The sequence below is a fragment of the Polyergus mexicanus genome, unplaced genomic scaffold (genome assembly GCF_030449975.1).
Source record: "Polyergus mexicanus isolate NDT 795.1 unplaced genomic scaffold, iyPolMexi1.0 SCAF_13, whole genome shotgun sequence".
Taxonomy (NCBI): Eukaryota; Metazoa; Arthropoda; class Insecta; order Hymenoptera; family Formicidae; genus Polyergus; species Polyergus mexicanus.
Genome location: NW_027223333.1, coordinates 5630449 through 5650828, shown reverse-complemented (window position 1 = coordinate 5650828; position 20380 = coordinate 5630449). Strand labels below are relative to the sequence as shown.

The window sequence follows — 20380 nt, the reverse complement described above, 5'->3', positions numbered from 1 at the left end:
TTATAATATCAATTTTGTACATATGATATATTGATGATATATATTTGTTTAATAAAGGAAGCTGTAATTTTTTTAAACTAATTTTTTTTTTCTATATAATAATTGCAATAATGAGAAAAAAATTCCGCGTTTTAAATTTTTTGTTTGTATTCGTCTTTTTTCAAAAAGAAAACTTTTACATGCAGATATTTAAGAGAATAATGGACACGGCATTCCTAAAACTGTTAATAAGTAGTAATTTATTATTTATCGTGACGGCTTCTTTTGTTGACGTCCTCCTTTTTTGGACGTTTTTCAAAACTGATCCAGATAGTACCACAACATTATGACATCAAATTTCTACCATATGTCAAAGTATTGTAAATCTTTGCGTTATCGATAATAAAATAGTAATTTTTGGTACTATAAAATGTTTCTTTTGTTATTCTTGACAGCAGTTATATAAAAATCTATATATTTTCAATAATAAAACAATAACTGGATGAGCTAACTATATAATAAAATAACCGATTAAATTAAATAACTTGTGTAATTATTTTCGATGCAGTCAAAACGACCGGTAATGTCATCAATTCTCTATTATCTCCGAGCCCATCGGGCTTATTTGATAGTCGCGAAAATTTTTTCAGGGTCAGCGGCCTTTAATAATATCTTGGTGGTAATATCTATAAAGAGAGACTCAGACTTAAATTTTAATACAACAAAAATTTTATAATAAAATTTATAACTTAAGTAATTTAAAGTCTTATTTAAAATCTCACATGAATATTCTACAAAATAAATTTAAAAAATCAATTCTTGAGAATTCATAAGAAATCTCAGCACTTTGAAGTTCTTACAATCATTGAAAGATTTTTGCGCGACTTGTAAAAATGTATGCGGACATTAAGGTCCACTGTTTACGGGAGCTGCATAGACGCGTCAAGTAGCGTATTTAAAGTGACGGATACGCCTACGATAATGTTCTTTTCACGAAGCATATACGTACACAAAGCGTATAACTAAGTGTTTAATAAGGATAGGAAAATTCTTTTGGGTTCATTTAAACAGATAACGAGCGATGATAAGAACGTGATTATTTTATATAATTATATTCAACGGCGTAGAAATAGAAAAAGATACATGCTAAATGTGCATCGAAAAAAATATTAATTGTAGATTATTTGTCGCTGTGAGAGAATTAGTTGAAGATGATTATGTATTTCAAACATACGTTACAGAACGAGTAAAACTAGCTATCGAAATTTAGTGGGAATGGTAAGACTATTAAATAAAAAAACAAGGACATTATTCAATAATTTAAACAAATATCGTAACCGATATAATGCTAAATACACAAAGATGTAATTATAAAAAACAACGGAAAAAACACGTGCATTGCGCGTTGCACTCCCGTTGACTGACAATACCGTAGGTCGGGCTTCGAGACGAAAACATGCAGCGACAAAAACGCGATATTGCCGTTTCGTCGATAGTTTGCCGTTTCGCCCATTGTTTTACATTGGTCATTGCATAGAAGCGTATAGTAAGCATAATATATCTAAGCATAATATTGGATGATTGCATAAGTTCGTGCCCGATTTTCATAGATGGTATTAAGTTACTGCATGGCGGAGTTCTCTTGTTTTCGTGTGGTAATTGTTGCTTACACCGAATAGATGACGTTGTCTTATGTCAATTTAGCGTCAGATATTGTTCAGATAAGTCCATTTGTGCATAAGAGAAATCATTAAAAATGGAGAACGAAAAGGTGCATTTGCGGCATGTAATGCTATATGAATTTCGGAAAGGCGTGAGTGTTGGGATTGCACAAAAAAATATTCATAGCGTTTATTTGGACCGCGCTCCTGCTCTCCGAACAGTCAAAAAGTGTTTTGGCAGATTTCGAAATGGTGATTTCAACATGGAGGATCAACCCCGCTCTGGACGGCCTTCTGGCATTGATGATGACATTGTGCATGCCTTAGTGGAAAGGAACCCAAGGATTACAACTGAGGATATTGCTGAGAGACTGAACATCGATAATTCAACCGCTTTTCGTCATTTAAAAAAGCTTGGATACATTTCCAAGCTTGATTCGCGGGTGCCGCGTCTCCTGACTGAAAGGAATAAGCTGCAGGAAAACTGCAGGAGTTGCAATGGGAAATTCTGCAGCACCCGCCATATTCTCCAGATATTGCGCCTTCAGATTTTTATCTGTTCCGGTCTTCGCAGAATAGCTTAAATGGCAAGAATCTCAATTCCGAGGAAGCTGTCGAATACCACCTTACAAACTTTTTTCAAGAAAAACCAAGTTCTTTCTTGAAAAATGGAATCGACAAGCTTATAGATGGTTGGAAAACCATTGTAGAAAAGAATGGAGACTATATAATTGATTAATAAAAGTGTTATCTCTAAAATATAATCTATTGAAGTTTATATTTAAATCGGGCACGAACTTATGCAATCACCCAATATATCTAATACACGTTAATACGGCGACGCCTCCGTAGACAGTGGGCCTAAAACTAAGAATTACAATTCGTCCTTAAAATTTCTGAAATCCGCACCATGGACCTTTATTTGATGTGTTAGCTTGTTCCAAAACGTCATTCTCTCCCAAAGAAGATTTTTTTCCATAACAATCTTGGTCGAATTTCCTATGTATAGATATTCCAGTGAATTCGTTTTGACCGGCTTCCATTTCAGGGGGATTAATTTTGTGATCTTTGGCGTTGGATTTCTAAAAGAGATTTTTATTATATTATATATTTCATTATGATATACATCGTTGTATATTAAAAACAAAATTTATTTAAATTAAATAATATTTATTTATTATTACGCTAAATATTATCGTGCTAAATATTAATTTTATTTTACTGTTCTTTTACATTCTCGTGAAATATATAATATAATGTGAATTTAAATCATATCGATTAAAATATCTCGTTTTATTCAGTAATAAATCTTATTTTGGTTGGAAATATTAACACTTACCCGGAATTTGCGAAATTGTACCAGAGTTCAGTCATGATATCGATTATCTTGTGATCCTCTTTAGACATCTCCGTATCTTTGAACAATTGTTCACCCACAGGGAACAAATACTGCAGCTCGTCCGCGTGTGACACTCCGTAATTCTTCTCGGTATCGCCGAATATCGCGCTGAAAGATACGCTTCCTCTATACGCGAAATAATAATAATAGATGGGAGAAGTTTGATTTGCAATAAAATCTTGAATGGCTTCATGAGTGCCGTGATTGAACCACGCATCGCTGTACATCTGCAAAATCACGTTAATGAATCATTAGGTTAATAGAGGAACATAATAATTAACAGCCGCAATTTTTAGCCTCGATTAATCCTGTATAAAATATAGGAAACAAAGATTATAATTTTGAATAATTTTTTTAAAGGATAAGAATAATTTTTACAGTATAACTGTATCGTTTGTCATTTAAAGGAGAAATTTTATTTATCGAATGTAAGATCATACCTTTTTTTTTTAAACTTTATAAACGTTAATATTGTATATTATTTAAGTAATCTCTGTTCCTTCCCAACCTTTTATATTCATTATTTAATTATTTAAACTTACATCGATGACTTTGAACCTAGCTTCGTCAGATTGATCGATGTCTTTATTGCCGAAATAAAATGCGCGAATTTTAGCGCTTATCTCATCTCGAAATTGCGTATCACGAATGCCGTATCGCTCTTCGTAAAATAAGCTGAGAGGTGCAACATTATGGAAATCATTATTCAACTTCTTTACATGCTCACCCAGATCTCGTCCGTAAATACCTGAGAAGTATCTCGTGCATGAATATTCTTTTTTATTGCTTGTTCAAGTTGAAAATAATTTTGCATCACGCAAACAACATGACGCAAAATTTCATAATGCTCGTGTCGGAAAGATTTATCCAATTAATGTGTAATAAATTGCGACACGATTACGAATGCGATGTTAAAACTGTATTTACATATTGTCTAGAAGCGAATAATGGATTTCGATCTAAAATCAATACTCGTATAAGGCTTTATACAAGCAAGCGATAAATTAGAGGAACAGGTAATTTTCTCTCTTTTCTTATTCTAAAAATTATCTCTAAAATTTTTTTATATTTTAAAAGTTTAAAGTATTTTTGAGAAAGATTATTTTGTGCACAGTTTTCTGATAATTATAATTCTAAAGTAATAATGTCATGTAGATCTTGGATACTCGAGCTTGGAGATTCGAGAATATTGTTCACACCTGCTACTTTAAGGGTTCCTTCTTCCGATGTTATCCCCATCATCCAGGGTATTTCAGCTAAACGGCCTCGCCGAACGGAAATTAATGGATCCTCCGTAAGAAAAGCACCTACGTGTTTAGGTTCGATCACCGGTTTGAAAGGTATCATTGGACAATAACCAAAGTGCTGTAATAAAGAACACGGATAATTAAATTAAATTATAGATAATTCAATTACAATAGAAGCACATATTTCATAGAGGAACAAATAATGCTTTGTCGGATAATAATAAAGAAGTATGACATTGTGGACGATTCTTCACGTTGATCAGGTTTGCGAGTTACTTGCCGTTTCTTATTTCAGCTGATAGAGATGCGCGATGCACGGTCGTAAATAAGAATGTCAATTATATACATAAAGAAAAACATGCATGTGTGCCGATAAACATTCGCGTCCCGCTAAACTAGTTTTTCGTATCGCTAGAGCTTTGAATGTACTTATTCAGTATATCGCATTTCAATCAGATTATCATTCTTTTTATTTGAAAAACATCACGTGTAAAGTAATTATTTCAGAAAAATTCCTATGACGTCGTTTGAATAAATAAAGTATCAACAAACAAATCATATTTCTTACATTTTGCATAATATGTATAACTAAAATATCTGATAAACAATTTGATTCTCGTTTAAAAAAAAATAAACATTCGAAAATATTTCATGGATATATGTGTAGAGCGATGGATATATATATATATATACGGGGTATCCTAAAACTACTGTATTTCCTCTTAATGACAGATTGCTTAGAACATTTCAAGACAAAAATTCTATTATAAAAATGTCGAGACTATAATAGTTTTTAAATGGGAAGCGGTTATATTTTACGAGTGACAGAGCCGAGATTTTGCGCGCTTAGGGACGGCAAGTGAAATAACAAGTGAAAAAAATGCTCTACGAATGAGGCGCCCTTTTTCTCACCTGTTATATCTCGCAGTGCCTGAGCGCGCGAAATCTCAGTCTTGTCATTCGTTAAATATAATCGCTTCCCGTTCAAAAATTATTATAGTCTCGAGACATTTTTATATTAGAATTTTCCTCTTAAAATGTTCTAAAGAATCTGCCATTGAGAGGAAATACGGTAATTTTAGGACACCCTGTATAGTCTATCATCATAATCATCTTTCGATTTTATCTTAATTTTGTATCGGGACACACCTATTTTAAAGTGAAATGAAACAACTTTGCGTGACTGTCCAAGTATCATTCTCATCCAACCATATCGATGTTTACTTGTAACTACCATATATATAATTTCTGAAACTTCTGTAGGCTGCGCATGAATGCGCTAAACTCGCTTTGAGCAAACGTTTCACACATACAAAATATGAATATTGCGAGCTAGAATTAATTTATGCGTCTTAGCTTTTTTAAATAAATCAGGAATTAGATCAGAATAATAATTAATAATTTAAATAAGATTATATTTGAATAATAATTAATAAATTAAAATAAGATTCCATTATAAATAATAAATGTGATCCATATATATATATATTAAACTTATAGAAAATAGAGAGAGAAAGAAAGAAATAAAAATTTTATGCGACGCAATATACGGCAACGGTATGCACGTGCGATTAGTAGCAAACGAATGTTTTCAGATAGCTGTCGAAACGAAGTCATATAATAAGCAGTCGTTCAGGTATATAAAAGATTTAGGTCAAATACCAACGGTTAATTAAATTTTTTATACATACATACTACTTCTTGCATACTAAGACATATTCATGTGAGAAATTAGTTATACTTTCCTCTTCTACTTCGAGATTTAATGAACAAGATTGTTTAAATATCCATTTAATAATATCCACAAAAGAAAACTGCAGTAAATTAAAAATATAACAGTAAAATAAATTGTTTGTTTAAATATAATAAAATAATTTGTAATTGTAATTTAAAAAAAGATTTTGTCGCTTAATCTTCTATTTTCATACATATTAATTGTCTAGGTTAATTTTAACTTTAAAAATGACCTGTAACCATTATATTATATGTTTTATTTATGTAATATTTTTAACAATATATATATATATATACTGGGTGGCCCATTTTAATCCATCCAGTCGAATATCTCAAAAACCAAGCCCGGAAGAGAAAAATGTTTCAGACAAAAGTTGTGTGGCTTTAAGGGCGCCATAAGATGGTGACAATGATTTGACCGTGGAAAATCATTTGAAGGTCATGTGAAGGTCAACTTTAAAATCTTATATGGAAACTCCCATTTTTTATTTAGTATTCTTGTAGCTGACATGGAGATCTTTCCAAAACACTATAATAAAGTATTTTTTCATTAAGTACTTTTTGAGTTATTTTATATTTTTATCTGACATATTTTGATATAAAAAATAAAATATTTCGTAAAATATTCAGTTTTCGATAATTTTACCGTAATACTTCTATGTACAGAATAATAAGACAAATTAATTAGTGTCAAAAAAAAACAAATAATTGTTTAAAAAAATACATTGTAAATAATTTTCTTAAAAACAATTTTTTTTTTTTATACTAATTGATTTGTCTCATTATTCTGTACATAGAAGTATTACGGTAAAATTATCGAAAACTGAATATTTTACGAAATATTTTATTTTTTATATCAAAATATGTCACATTAAAATATAAAATAACTCAAAAAGTACTTAATGAAAAAATACTTTATTATAGTGTTTTGGAAAGATCTCGATGTCAGCTACAAGAATACTAAATAAAAAATGGGGGTTTCCATTTAATATTTTAAAGTTGACCTTCACATGACCTTCAAATGATTTTCCAAGGTCAAATCATTGTCACCATCTTATGGCCCCCTTGAAGCCACACAACTTTTGTCTGAAACATTTTTCTCTTCCGGACTTGGTTTTTGAGATATTCGACTGGATGGATTAAAATGGGCCACCTAGTATATCCACCTTTCTAACAAAATACTCTTCCATTTTATTGTTGAAAATATTACATTAACTGATTTGATTTGTTACTATCAGAGATAAAATAAAAAAGATTGTACTATTTATTTATCTTATGTTAACTAACTTAATTAATTATTAATTTTTAATTACCTGGAAAAGTCGATCGGTACCGATAATCTCCGCTGCGTCTTTTGTTCGCAAACATTTGATGAGTTCTGCGGAAGTATCGGTGTTGCACCTTAAATTTCTACCTAAGATCATGGCCTTCTCTTTGGCAGATCCTGGTGGCGTTAAAGTCCATGGGTTGTAAAAATTACCGCTTTGCGAGATACCACGGTGAAAAAGATCTGTGTCGCGAAGATAAATATAAATATTCCATGAGCATAGAAACATATTACGCCGATTAAAATATATTTCTGTAAAAAACTGCAAATTATACATATATGTCTGATTGCTTCATACACACGTATGCCATGTTATATGTAATGATATAATTCTTTCTTTAATAATAAAAAAAAAAAAAAAAAAAAAAAAAAAAAAAAAAAAAAACAAGTTTAAAAAATATACTTGATTTTATTGATAACGTTATATTTGAGTGAAAGTATTACAAGAGAATTTTTTCTCAATTAATGGTTTTCAATAATACTGTTAAAAAAAAATGTGTAATATCAATAAAAATATTAATATTTTTAATAATAATATTTTTACGAATAAAGTACAATATTTTTTTACATTAGTAAAAATATCTTTTTTGTTTCCTCCGATGAAGAAAAAGAACGGATGATGAAACGTGGTCGAGCAAACAAAGACCGGCTTGTCGAGCTTCAAATTTATGATTTGTTAACATTATTAAGCGATATTGAAGTCTTACAATAAAACAAACGCGATACTTGACTATAAAAATATGACATTTTCTCGTACATTCTTGGAAAAATCTCGATCCCAAGTTGCGCTATAAATCGGAACAATATTATTCATGCAGTAGCGATTAATAGGATAATTTAGTGATCACGTCGCGCCTCGCGAAACGCAGAATCAGAAGTCAATTTTCGTGATAAAATTATATTAGCATATTAATATATATGTACATCTCGCATGTATCGCATGAGGAACAATATCAAGCGATGTCTCAATCGAAATGAGTAACGCAAATTAAGTTGATTGATGTATGCGAGAAACGTAAACTAATAATCTGTTTCTCCTTCCATTTATTTAAATCTAATTGCATATTCATTTCCTCTGTGTTCCCTTCTCCTTTATTTCGTCGTAATTTATCTTTTTAAAATGTTGAAGTTGCATTTATCTTTTAATGCATATATTCTTCTTTTATAAATTTTTTTTTTATATTTATTAAGCTACGTATACAGTTTATTATATATAAAAAATTATATAAAGAATGAATATATATAATGTATTAAGAGATAAATATTACTTGAATATTTTGTACAGAAATAAATTATAAGGGAATAAAGAAGCGGGAAGGAGGAAGAGTGAAAGTGTTTTAGATATAGACGTAAAGATATTAATGTGATTCATTACGAAGATTTTGCCAAAGACCTTACCTTTCGAGAGAGGATTGATCATATGGTAATGAACACTTGCGCCTCCCGCACTTTCACCGAACAGGGTTACTCTGTTCGGATCACCGCCGAAGGAAACAATATTCTCCTGCACCCATCGCATAGCTTGCTGCTGATCCTTCAATCCAAGATTACCCGGGCACTCCAGATCCTCCGTACTTAAAAAGCCCAGCGGGCCAAGTCTAATACGGAAAGTTTACATGTTTTTACGCACAATACATGCGTGATTAAAAATCGATTTCTCGTAAACTTATAAAATTATAATAACTTTCTTATTCTCCTCAATAATTGCGCAAAAGCAAACATATTCTTACCGTGTACAATATTTTTGTATAATTTTCTAACGTTACATCTCCGTGTATGAAAAATTAAATTACTATCAGAAGATCAAGATCAAACTTCACCGAAAATTTATAGCGACGAGAACGAGATCGTGATCCAGAAGAAATTTAGGCCCATAAAATTCGGAGTGACCGGCCCCTGTGAGCCATCCACCACCGTGGAACCAGATCATAACCGGATATCGATGGGCGGTAAGCAACGGCGTTTCGGAATACGGAACGCGCGGCGTGTACACGTTTAGGTAAAGGCAATCCTCGCCGCCGACGATTTCTTCCTGATACGTGTAAATATTCCGTTGCGTACATATCTCGGCGTTTTCTACAGCCGCTCGTACGCCGTTCCAGGCGGTTGCGGGTTGCGGCGGCTTAAAGGAAAAAAACATACCGTAACATATTAAACGATGACTTTGATACGTTTTACGCATCCGCGTTGAAATTGATCTTATCGCGAGCAAAGTTCCCGATGACTCCATGCTGAACAAATGATACATTTTATAAAGAAGATAAATTTAGCCTGTGCGGATTGAGAATGGATTAGCCTCTTAAAACACAATACGCGCGGAATCGTTTTAAAACTTTTAAAAATAATATTTAATTTATTTATTTATCGTTTTTTTTTTATAGAAATAAAAACAAAAATGTTATTAATAAGGGAGAGAAATTAAGCGAAAGTAGGCAAAAATTTGGTAATAGAAATTATTTTGATTATGCAACATGCACATATTACAGCAGGATTGTGGAAGTGCATCTTTGTGCATCTTTAATAAAAGGCTTAAGGTTGTCAAGCCCGGTATAAACTAGGAATAAGTTAGCGTTTTTCACGACAGATTTAAATTTTTCGGGGACTAATTTAACATAAGAAAATACTGGGTGGCCCATTTTAATCCATCCAGTCGAATATCTCAAAAACCAAGCCCGGAAGAGAAAAATGTTTCAGACAAAAGTTGTGTGGCTTCAAGGGGGCCGTAAGATGGCGACAATGATTTGACCTTGGAAAATCATTTGAAGGTCATGTGAAGATCAACTTTAAAATCTTAAATGGAAACCCCCATTTTTTATTTAGTATTCTTATAACTAACATGGAGAGCTTTCCGAAACACTATAATAAAGTATTTTTTTATTAAGTACTTTTTGAGTAATTTTATATTTTAATCTGACATATTTTGATATAAAAAATTAAATATCTCGTAAAATATTCAGTTTTCGATAATTTTACCGTAATACTTTTATGTACAGAATAATAAGACAAATTAATTAGTGCCAAAAAAAACAAATAATTGTTTTAAAAAATACATTGTAAATAATTCTCTTAAAAACAATTTTTTTTTATACTAATTGATTTGTCTCATTATTCTGTACATAGAAGTATTACGGTAAGATTATCGAAAACTAAATATTTTACGAGATATTTAATTTTTTATATCAAAATATGTCAGATTAAAATATAAAATTACTCAAAAAGTACTTAATAAAAAAATACTTTATTATAGTGTTTTGGAAAGCTCTCGATGTCAGCTATAAGAATACTAAATAAAAAATGGGGGTTTCCATTTAAGATTTTAAAGTTGACCTTCACATAACCTTCAAATGATTTTCCAAGGTCAAATCATTGTCACCATCTTATGGCCCCCTTGAAGCCACACAACTTTTGTTTGAAACATTTTTCTCTTCCGGGCTTGGTTTTTGAGATATTCGACTGGATGGATTAAAATGGGCCACCAAGTATATACGAGAATCCGGATCCGAAAAAACTTTCTCTTATTAATATTCTTACGATAAAAAAAAGTATTTTAGTCTAAAATTAATGATGTTAAAGATGAAATCAAGGCTTCTCGTGCCCTCTTTAATTGTTATCTCTGAAATCCTTCTATTATTTTAAATATTATCTTGATTATTTATCGTTATTTGTGATTTTAATGACGTTTAAATATAATGTCTTTTCGAATGTAAAATTTTTCAATACAGGGATTTTTGCAAAAGCAGTAAAAAATCGCAGTGCATTAGCGAATGACTTTACTCGTTATGCTTGCATAAATAATGTTCTTTTTTATTCAGGATAACTCGACAATATTACATCGTAAGAATTATGCTGCGCCATTTGTGATTATCTCGCATTACTTATTCATTTTAATTGAATAATTGAAAGAGGAAAAAGATATTTTTACATTTTTACTTATTAAGAGATTCCTATGTGAAACATTTAAATGCGAAATTTAATTAAAAATAATCAGTAGGCACATATTTCTTTATAAACACGATGATACATAAAATAAATAACGATGAAATGGCGTGTCAAAATAAATACGTTAAATTTTTTTTATATGTTTTAGATTCTTATTTTATTTTAGTATATTTTTATTTTTATTCTTACATTCTTAATTTTTATTATAACGATAAATGAGAAATGCATTATAGAGAAAAATTAAGAAATATGTTGCACGTTGCCCCATACAAATTTAAGATTAACATTCTATATGTAATTACATACGCCAGATGTCGAAAATATTTGTTAGATTATCTGCGTATTAGATATTATATTGGCACCTAAATACATGTGATGTTACGAAATGAGCGATGAATAAAATGCAAGAAGCAATCTTCGTTGCTCGTTAAATGATGAAAGCAATCAAACAGTATAATATCCGATATGAATAAAACATAATTGGCATGATCTCTATGATGTTCCTCGCTTAGATTGACGATTAAATTTCAATGATTGTCACTTCCGCAATTGCAAATACACTGCAGCTTGCATTATGAAAAGTATCTACGAAAACCTTGATAGGGCAATCTTTCTTTTATATCTCATCAATTGTAATTGTATTCACTCTTTTTCGACCTCGTTAAATTTCCTTACATCCATTAATCAAATATATTTGATCGCATTTTATTCAAAAATCCCCCCAAAAAAAAAAAGATATATGAGAGAAAAAAAAAGAAGGAGGGTTTAATATAAAATTAATTTCAGTCGAAACAAAAGCTATCCTGAAGAATATCGAAAACTAATCAATTTCTGATATGATTAAGGATTTTATTTGTTCAAAGAAAAAGATGTGTATAAAGAATTAAATCTTTCAATATTGTGGCAAAAATATAAAATATTTAACCAATAAAAATTCTATCTAGAAATTAGTAGTTTTTAAAATAATGAATATTTGTCATCGATAATAATAGCTGGTATGGTTATTTGTAAATTGTATTTATGCGCTAACCGCAGAGTAGTTTTAGAAACATTTTCTAAAAATCATAAGCAGATGAAAAATATTCTGATTTGAATATGCTCTTTCTTACTTTCTCTTACAAATACTTTCAAAAGATTTTTCCATCGATTCAAATCATACACACTTGGTAACGTAAGCATGTTTAATTTGCTAACAATTTGACACAGAGAACACATATATAATCTATATTAAATAAATTAAATAAATTAAATGATTTTATATTTATAATTTTTTATATTTCTAACATTAATATTGTACTTTTCTTTTATATTTATATACATATCTTTATAGAAAAGTTATATAATTTATATAAATAGTTATATTTTCAAGGAATTATATTTTTAGAAAATCTTTATACGTGGATCTCTACTTTTCTTATTTTATATTATTAATTTTATAATATATTGATATTAATGATGAGGGAGAGAGAGTTATATGTAGGAAACACACATGCGGAATTGCTAAGTCAGATTAAGTACGAAGCAATAATACTAATAATAGTCTACAATGTATGCAAAGCTAAGCGATGCACAAGGTACATTTTACGGCTACAGAACGTGATGAATATAAAGAGATGGTAAAATGTGGTGACGAAATACCTTATATAGTTTTGTTGAGGCTAAGATTGTTTTTTAGACTGCTCGTGCTCAGAAAAATTTATCGCATTGCAACGCGATTCATCTGACTAGAACACAATTCTTTTCACGGAATAATGACGAAGTATGCCATGCGTAAAACATTGCGCAGAGGATTAACTTAAGAAAATGCGAAGTCGCTGTTTATAAGTTAGTTGCAGCATCAATCGCGAAGAAAAAAAAATTGACGAAGAATGGCGTAAATCCGAAGAAAAAGAACGACATTTTTATTATTACAATATTACTACGTGATAGCGCTATATATACAGCATATGATTGACGTGCGAAAGTCCATGACGCTACTTTCTAAAGGATTGCGCGATAAATTCATTGGGGATCATTAAGGATACAGCAGGCAGGTTCAGATAATTAATTCTGTCTCATTTTAATCTTATAATTTTTAGATTATAATCCATAATCCAGCTAGGTCAGTTTGTACGAGTTTACGCAATCATTTTTAAATTATGATAAGTCTCGGTACACCGTTATCTAAGTACCGTTGATACGTCAAACATATTTGAAAAAGATGGTGAGTCTCTCGAGCATAAATTATTTAGAAGGTAATGTGTATATATTAAATCGTTTTTATAACTCGAATATTTTAAAGCGATATATCAAACATCTTTTTTTAAATTTATAACGATAAATAATTTGGTAAATCTTTAAATTCAAAAATCTAGTTGAGATCTTTATTATAGATTTATATTTCTAAAGCTTAAATTTTTCACGACTTTTATATATCCAACTGTTTATTTATTTATTTTTTTTTTTTTTTTAATATCTCAATATTTTCGTTTTCAGAAAAGATACCTTTCGAATTAATTAGGAATTAGTCAAAGCTAAAAAGTTTACAGGTTATTCTTGACTGACTATTTCAGAATTATTTTATTTATTGAGATTTAATTGCTTGCGATAAAAACAGAATAATCTTACCGCGAATCTGAGTTCTCCGATCGGTGGTGCAGCATAGGGAATTGCCAGGAACGCATGAATGTCTCTTCCCAGTCTAGTACGCATTGTTATACCTATCAACGTGCCATTTCGTACCGTTGCTATCGATAGACTACAAACGGTATACGCGTTAAGTACGAAGAGACAAATGAAGCTTAATCGAATCAATATGACTCCCCACATTTTTTCCCCTAAAATACTCTTTAGCCTCTGATCGTTGAGAAAGTTTTGCGACGGCCTACAAACACACTGTTAAACGTAATATAAATTAAAAATTTATATATAGATTACAATATATTATACAACGGTAATGAAAAATATTAAGTTTGAATTTATATTGAGTTTGATATATAATCAAATGATTATAAATAAAGTGAAATTATTCATATATATCTATATTATATCATCAACCGGTGATCGGTGATTTTTCAATAATTACGATGAGTCATTAATAAGCGAGCTGTAGCGTGTGATAGAGAAACTGGTTTGAAAAATGCGAAGTAATAATGAAGAGAAAAAAATTTCAAGATCAATGATACACGGAATGAAGAGTTGTGGAGTAAAACGAGAATGTAATCTGTAACGCTAGCATTATCTAGCATCAAAAAAAATAAATGCAAAATAAATAAAAATAGTAATAATAAATGTAAATATTTAAAAATTAAATAGAATATTTCTGCATTTTAATTTTATTTTTTTCGTATATTCTATCAAAGGTTCGATTAGTGTTTTGAATAATCTCTAGAATAATATCATAAACTTCCTTTAAATAATTTGTTAAGGACCTTCAACTGCCATTAACTTGATCAACGATTAATTTATCTGGAGATAAATTGTCTATAGCAGAAAATTAATGATAGAAAGTCAATAGATAACGACAAAATATGACAAAAGAAGATTATTTCCATGTCATTGATTTGATTCGTGTATAAAAAGTAATTATTTCTTAGAAATGTAAAAGATTTCAGAAAATAATTATTACTTAAATACAAATTGCACCTATATTGCAAAATAAATGATCTTATGCGACAAAAAAATTAATTATATTTTTTCACTAAGTAGTATCACCAATATCCAGACCATTCGGTACGAAGACAAGATTTATTGCGTCAACCGCGTGTGTCGGCGAATTATGAAAATTACGAGATTCGTAATAGCTCACTTTAATCTTCTATATGATAGCGTTGGACCGTAAATGAGCCGATATAATGAAAGTACCGTGCGATTTTCGTAGGTGCGGAGAGAACGCTCGTGTTCGTTTGGCGAAGGTAAGATCAAGACTGTAGCGAGAGAGACCCGTTCGTTAGTTTCTTATCGATGATAGAAAATGACGTCACATTCTCTTACGAAGCATAAACATACGAATCTTTCCGGTACATTATATATTTTTCCTAATTCAATGATTTGCATATCTCGACTGGTTCTCTTGCTTGTTAATCGTGTTTTTTTTTTTTTGGATTATGCCTATTAATATCGTGCATACAACGCAAATGCTACATACATATATATATGCATATGGATTATACTAGACTTCATATCATAATTAATTTATAGACTATAAACAATTATTGGTTTCAATTCTCTTTTAAAATTGCATTTAGTATAATTTATGCAGAAATATATATATATATATATCTTTAATTAATCTAAACATATACTCAGAGAGACAACAAAAAAGATACCCTAAAGATGTAAAAGGTGTAAAGGACGATAAGATATCTTTAAGTCTTTTTTTTAGCCGTTTTTGAGGAATATATGCCGTCTCAATGATGAACTCTACTATTCTATTATATTTTATTATAGTTCTGATCATTATTGTGTATTTTTCATTTCCTTAAAATGCAAGGATAAATTAATTATTAATTAAACTTTTGCTATATCACTTTTCATTATTTTAATCTTTTGATCTTACGATTTATATTATTGTACGTATGCTATATATGTATCAACAAAGACATTTATCTATTTATTTAATTCAATGATGCATGTTGTGACTATCTTATATCATTGGCTCTGCCTCATCTTTTTATATGCCAACAGAAAATCTCGAAAGGAATACACTTGTTGAACAACAGGTACAATTTATAGGATATAAAATATCAAATTATATGCAATATATTATTAAGAAAATAAATACATTTTAAAGATTTCTGGACAATAATACGTACTTCTTTATTTTCCACAAGTTTTTGAAGGACATTAATTCCCATCTGCAGGATGATATAAAAAATACCGATTTTACACAGTTATTATTTTCTCGCTTTGAAATATTAAACTTAAAAAAATCTAGTACATTCTTTGTTATTCCTACAACTAGCCCATGTTGATCAGTATGTTTTAATTGTGGCGAATTTAATGCTACATAAGTACTGTGTGGATATCCTTTCATTCTGACGTGCTCTGATCCTTGATTGGCGCAATCTATGATTATATCATATCTGATTGCAAATATAATATATACATATATAATAACTCTTTTATATATGAACTCATATATATATATATATATATATATATGAATGCAATACATTTTGATTTGATATGAAATTATTTACGGTACCTCTGAAATAATTTTTATGTCAGCATCGTCTTATAATCGATATTGGCACCTAAACTCTGTAACATATCCATAGTATCACTGCTGCACATGCTAATTACCGAAATAAATTGAAATTTATATGTTGCAATTTTTAATGCGATATGCGTGATGAAAGATTTATACGTATGTTCCAAGTTTTTAGGAATTGTATAGCCAAAATTCCGACTCCACATGAACTTCTCATAACCAGAACATGTCTATTTGGTCTCGTGACTATCGCCGTTTTATAAGATAGCCCTTCTGTAATTCATAGTGTGGAATATGCAGTCAATCCAGCAAATAAGTTACTTGCAGTATGAGACTAATTTCAAGGGTATGGACTTACCTTGCAAGAAAAGAAATATATTATTCAACATATAATTGCAATTTTTTGCAACATATTTATAACACTTATAATATTTAAAAAATAAAATATGTCTTATTAAGTTACTATTAACCACAACATGAGTCTTATTGTTCCATTGGAACTATTCCTCAAACTTCCTTGCCTAACTCGAACCTATCTCCCACATCATATCCCTTTGACAATTACCTCTGCAAAATTTCTGCCTAATGTTAGTGGCATTTCTAATCCATTATCGAAGATACTTTCTATTCTCAAGGATAATAATTTAAGATATCGTTCTTCTTCTTTATATCATAATCTTTGTAATCGTCTATTGTATAATATGTTCCACCAGTCAAAATCTTGACATGGCGCATCAAATTTTGAAGAGTTGTACCATAATCATCTATAATAAAATATATATATGATTTTTTATTGTAACTATCAGTTATGTAGGATTAAATGAGCCTTTTTCATTGCAGAAACAATGTGAATTAAAAATATATTGAGAACTTTACTAAAATAAAATAGCATTAATTTTTGACCATATTTATATAGTTTCTATGTTATAATATACATGTTTACTATATTTATTTATACATTAGCTAAAAATGAAGAGTGTAATATTTTATTTTATAATTTTACATGTCACTTTCAAAACGCATATATAATCAGAAATAGAGTACCTATTTGTTACTGCAATATCAATGGGATTCACTCAAGCAGCTTCAAACTTTATCAAAATATCTGTTGGTTGCATGATCACCGGCATTCTGACATTACAGTTAAATTCTCCAATCCATTATATGAATATATCTGCCCAGCTTGCATCTTGTTAGGTTTTCCTTCCACATTGATTGACAGTTTCGCTAGAGAGTGAATAACTCAATTGTTATCAATAATAAGATATTAGCGTAATTTTAAACATCCAATCTTTTACTGTATTTCCATTTCCTCTTTATTTTTGTCTGGGAGAGAAAGTATTGAATACGGAACTCTAGTCGAGAAGTATTCATGTGATAAAATTAAATCGAATAATAATTTATGTTATCATATGTTATTATCATAACGACACACATTCCACGTTCTCCAATTACAAATAATATAAAACAATGTCAACAGTATTCAAATATGTTCGAATAAGAAATAAAAAATAAGATAAAAAAAAATGCAATAAGAATGCATTCTTTTGTTAGATCTGATTATTAAAATGAAAATGAAGCATAGATAGAAAGATTCGCTTTCATTTACATACGCCTGTATAAACATTGAAATAAACAGGTTAGAAACTAGCTCGGCCTATTTATCAACCATCTTTCAACTTTGCTGTTGCGAACAAAGCATTCCAGATTCTCGTATACCGTTCGGTGAGCACGATCCTCGCGAATCATGACCTTTCGAGCTGTTTCTTGTTAGAAATATTTGCGACAACCGTAACAAGGGAGACGTTATCATTCTTCGTATCGTGATACATACTGGAGACATACAAAGACAACTGGAGATAGTTGAAAGTTTCGTTAAAAATTCGAATGCGTATCGTAATAAACGTTCGTTCTTACATCACAATGAAGAAAAAAAAAAATTAATTGTGGATATCTTGTATCACGTCCATTTGCATAAAGACTTTAAACAATTTTAATTCCCGCGCCAAATGTTCGAGAACTGGCTCGGCGATTTTCGATAGACTTCATGCGACTTCTTGATTGGCTGATTTGAAAAAATTCGATTCCGCAAGAATACGTGTCGATATATCTACTAATAAGATAGCTCGGGGCTATCTCAATAGACTCGTCTCTAAACAAATATTCGGAAGACGGATAGAATAAAGTATATCCATAATGGCCGATCTCAACCGAAAAGACGCTTGACTTTTCATTCTTATAATTCCCGTCTAATATGCCACAAAACTATTAAATATTTTCACAGTCTATTCAAGAAAACTATTTTATTGCGTATAATCGTATCTATTTGATTCGATTATTTCTTTGGCGGCTTACCTGTGCGGATATTACCGAAGCTCGCAATTCCTGCGTCCGTACCAAGCGTCGTTTTCGCGGAGAAAGAGAAAGAAGCCGGACGTAACGTCTTGAACTCAGCGCCAGGATTCCTTGCCCTGATTGGTCAAGCTTTAAAGTAGTAATCCGCGAATATACCGAAGACGCGTTCCATTTAACGATCGCAACGCACGCGAGCATCATCTGTCCTTGTTTAACTTTCGGTGAACAACAAGGATGAAATGATACCGTGAGCGTTGCGGTCGTTAAGTGGAACGCGTCTTCGGTATAATTCGTGGATTACTACTTTAAAGCTCGACCAATCAGGGCAAGGAATCCTGGCGCTGAGTTCAAGACGTTACGTCCGGCTTCTTTCTCTTTCTCCGCGAAAACGACGCTTGGTACGGACGCAGAAATTGCGAGCTTCGGTAATATCCGCACAGGTAAGCCGACAAAGAGGTAATCGAATCAAATAGATACGATTATACGCAATAAAATAGTTTTCTTGAATAGACTGTGAAAATATTTAATAGTTTTGTGGCATATTAGACGGGAATTATAAGAATGAAAAGTCAAGCGTCTTTTCGGTTGAGATCGGCCATTATGGATATACTTTATTCTATCCGTCTTCCGAATATTTGTTTAGAGACGAGCCTATTCTTCTACACGTATTTATAATCGAATTTATATTATGTCTAGTATTATCATTATCGGAAGCTCGCTTAGGAATTAATCGCACAGTATCTTATCAAGTCAATGACGCGGCGCGCCGTTGCATTAATTTTCGTGACACGATCGCGAAAAATACTGGCGCTGATTTCAAGACGTTACGTCCGGCTTCTTTCTCTTTCTCCGCGAAAACGACGCTTGGTACGGACGCAGAAATTGCGAGCTTCGGTAATATCCGCACAGGTAAGCCGACAAAGAGGTAATCGAATCAAATAGATACGATTATACGCAATAAAATAGTTTTCTTGAATAGACTGTGAAAATATTTAATAGTTTTGTGGCATATTAGACGGGAATTATAAGAATGAAAAGTCAAGCGTCTTTTCGGTTGAGATCGGCCATTATGGATATACTTTATTCTATCCGTCTTCCGAATATTTGTTTAGAGACGAGCCTATTCTTCTACACGTATTTATAATCGAATTTATATTATGTCTAGTATTATCATTATCGGAAGCTCGCTTAATAATTAATCGCACAGTATCTTACTAGGTTAACGGGCGCGGCGCGGCGTCGTATTAATTTTCGAGATGCGATCGCAAAAAATACCTTGTCGAATATGGTCTATAAGTATGTGTTGGTTGTGAGTATCAACTTACGCAATTATTTAATTTGATTAAAAGTATCGCGACAACGGCTTTTTGATGAAGAAAACATTTTGCGCGTTACATTTATTCGAGTAGGTAGAAATAGCGATAACAAATTATGGAAATCTCATTGTCTCTCGTGATATACTCTCGTATACTTACAGTAATTTTCATGTATTAAAATCATATTTTAATCATTTTGTGTAGTGTATTAATATAATGGGTAGCGCGTTAT

At 30.9% G+C, this 20380-nt stretch overlaps 1 protein-coding gene and 1 long non-coding RNA gene across 7 annotated transcripts; both read right to left on the bottom strand.

The window, feature by feature from the left end:
* Positions 1–1064: 1064 nt before the first annotated feature.
* Positions 1065–15202, bottom strand: LOC138938678 (carboxylic ester hydrolase). 4 transcript variants are annotated; one of them, XM_070305857.1, is made up of 9 exons: positions 15130–15202; positions 13894–14160; positions 9168–9469; positions 8746–8945; positions 7334–7530; positions 4239–4404; positions 3582–3787; positions 2980–3266; positions 1065–2722 (listed from the first exon to the last, which is right to left on the bottom strand). In XM_070305857.1, the coding sequence occupies exons 2-9, from the start codon at positions 14092–14094 to the stop codon at positions 2515–2517; spliced, it is 1767 nt and encodes a 588-aa protein (XP_070161958.1). In that variant the 5' UTR covers positions 14095–14160; positions 15130–15202; the 3' UTR covers positions 1065–2514. The 4 variants fall into 4 exon arrangements, with proteins under 4 accessions (XP_070161958.1, XP_070161959.1, XP_070161961.1 ...); XM_070305858.1 differs by having other exon boundaries at positions 13894–14149; positions 15130–15180; XM_070305860.1 differs by having other exon boundaries at positions 13894–14149; positions 15074–15179.
* An 879-nt stretch (positions 15203–16081) lies between these two features.
* On the bottom strand, positions 16082–18883 carry LOC138938679 (uncharacterized). 3 transcript variants are annotated; one of them, XR_011447742.1, is made up of 6 exons: positions 18833–18883; positions 18091–18310; positions 17522–17704; positions 16836–17241; positions 16472–16750; positions 16082–16349 (listed from the first exon to the last, which is right to left on the bottom strand). It is a non-coding gene; the product is annotated as an uncharacterized lncRNA (long non-coding RNA). The 3 variants fall into 3 exon arrangements; XR_011447743.1 differs by having other exon boundaries at positions 16082–16332; XR_011447744.1 differs by having other exon boundaries at positions 17043–17241.
* Between the last annotated feature and the right edge of the window lie 1497 nt (positions 18884–20380).

Coding starts and splice junctions, on each gene's coding strand:
- LOC138938678 (XM_070305857.1), bottom strand. CDS start 14,094: ATGTGGGGAGTCATATTGATTCGATTAAGCTTCATTTGTCTCTTCGTA. Junction 7,531..8,745: donor GATCAATCCTCTCTCGAAAG/GTAAGGTCTTTG, acceptor TTCGCGACACAG/ATCTTTTTCACCGTGGTATC. Junction 4,405..7,333: donor GTACCGATCGACTTTTCCAG/GTAATTAAAAAT, acceptor TCTTTATTACAG/CACTTTGGTTATTGTCCAAT.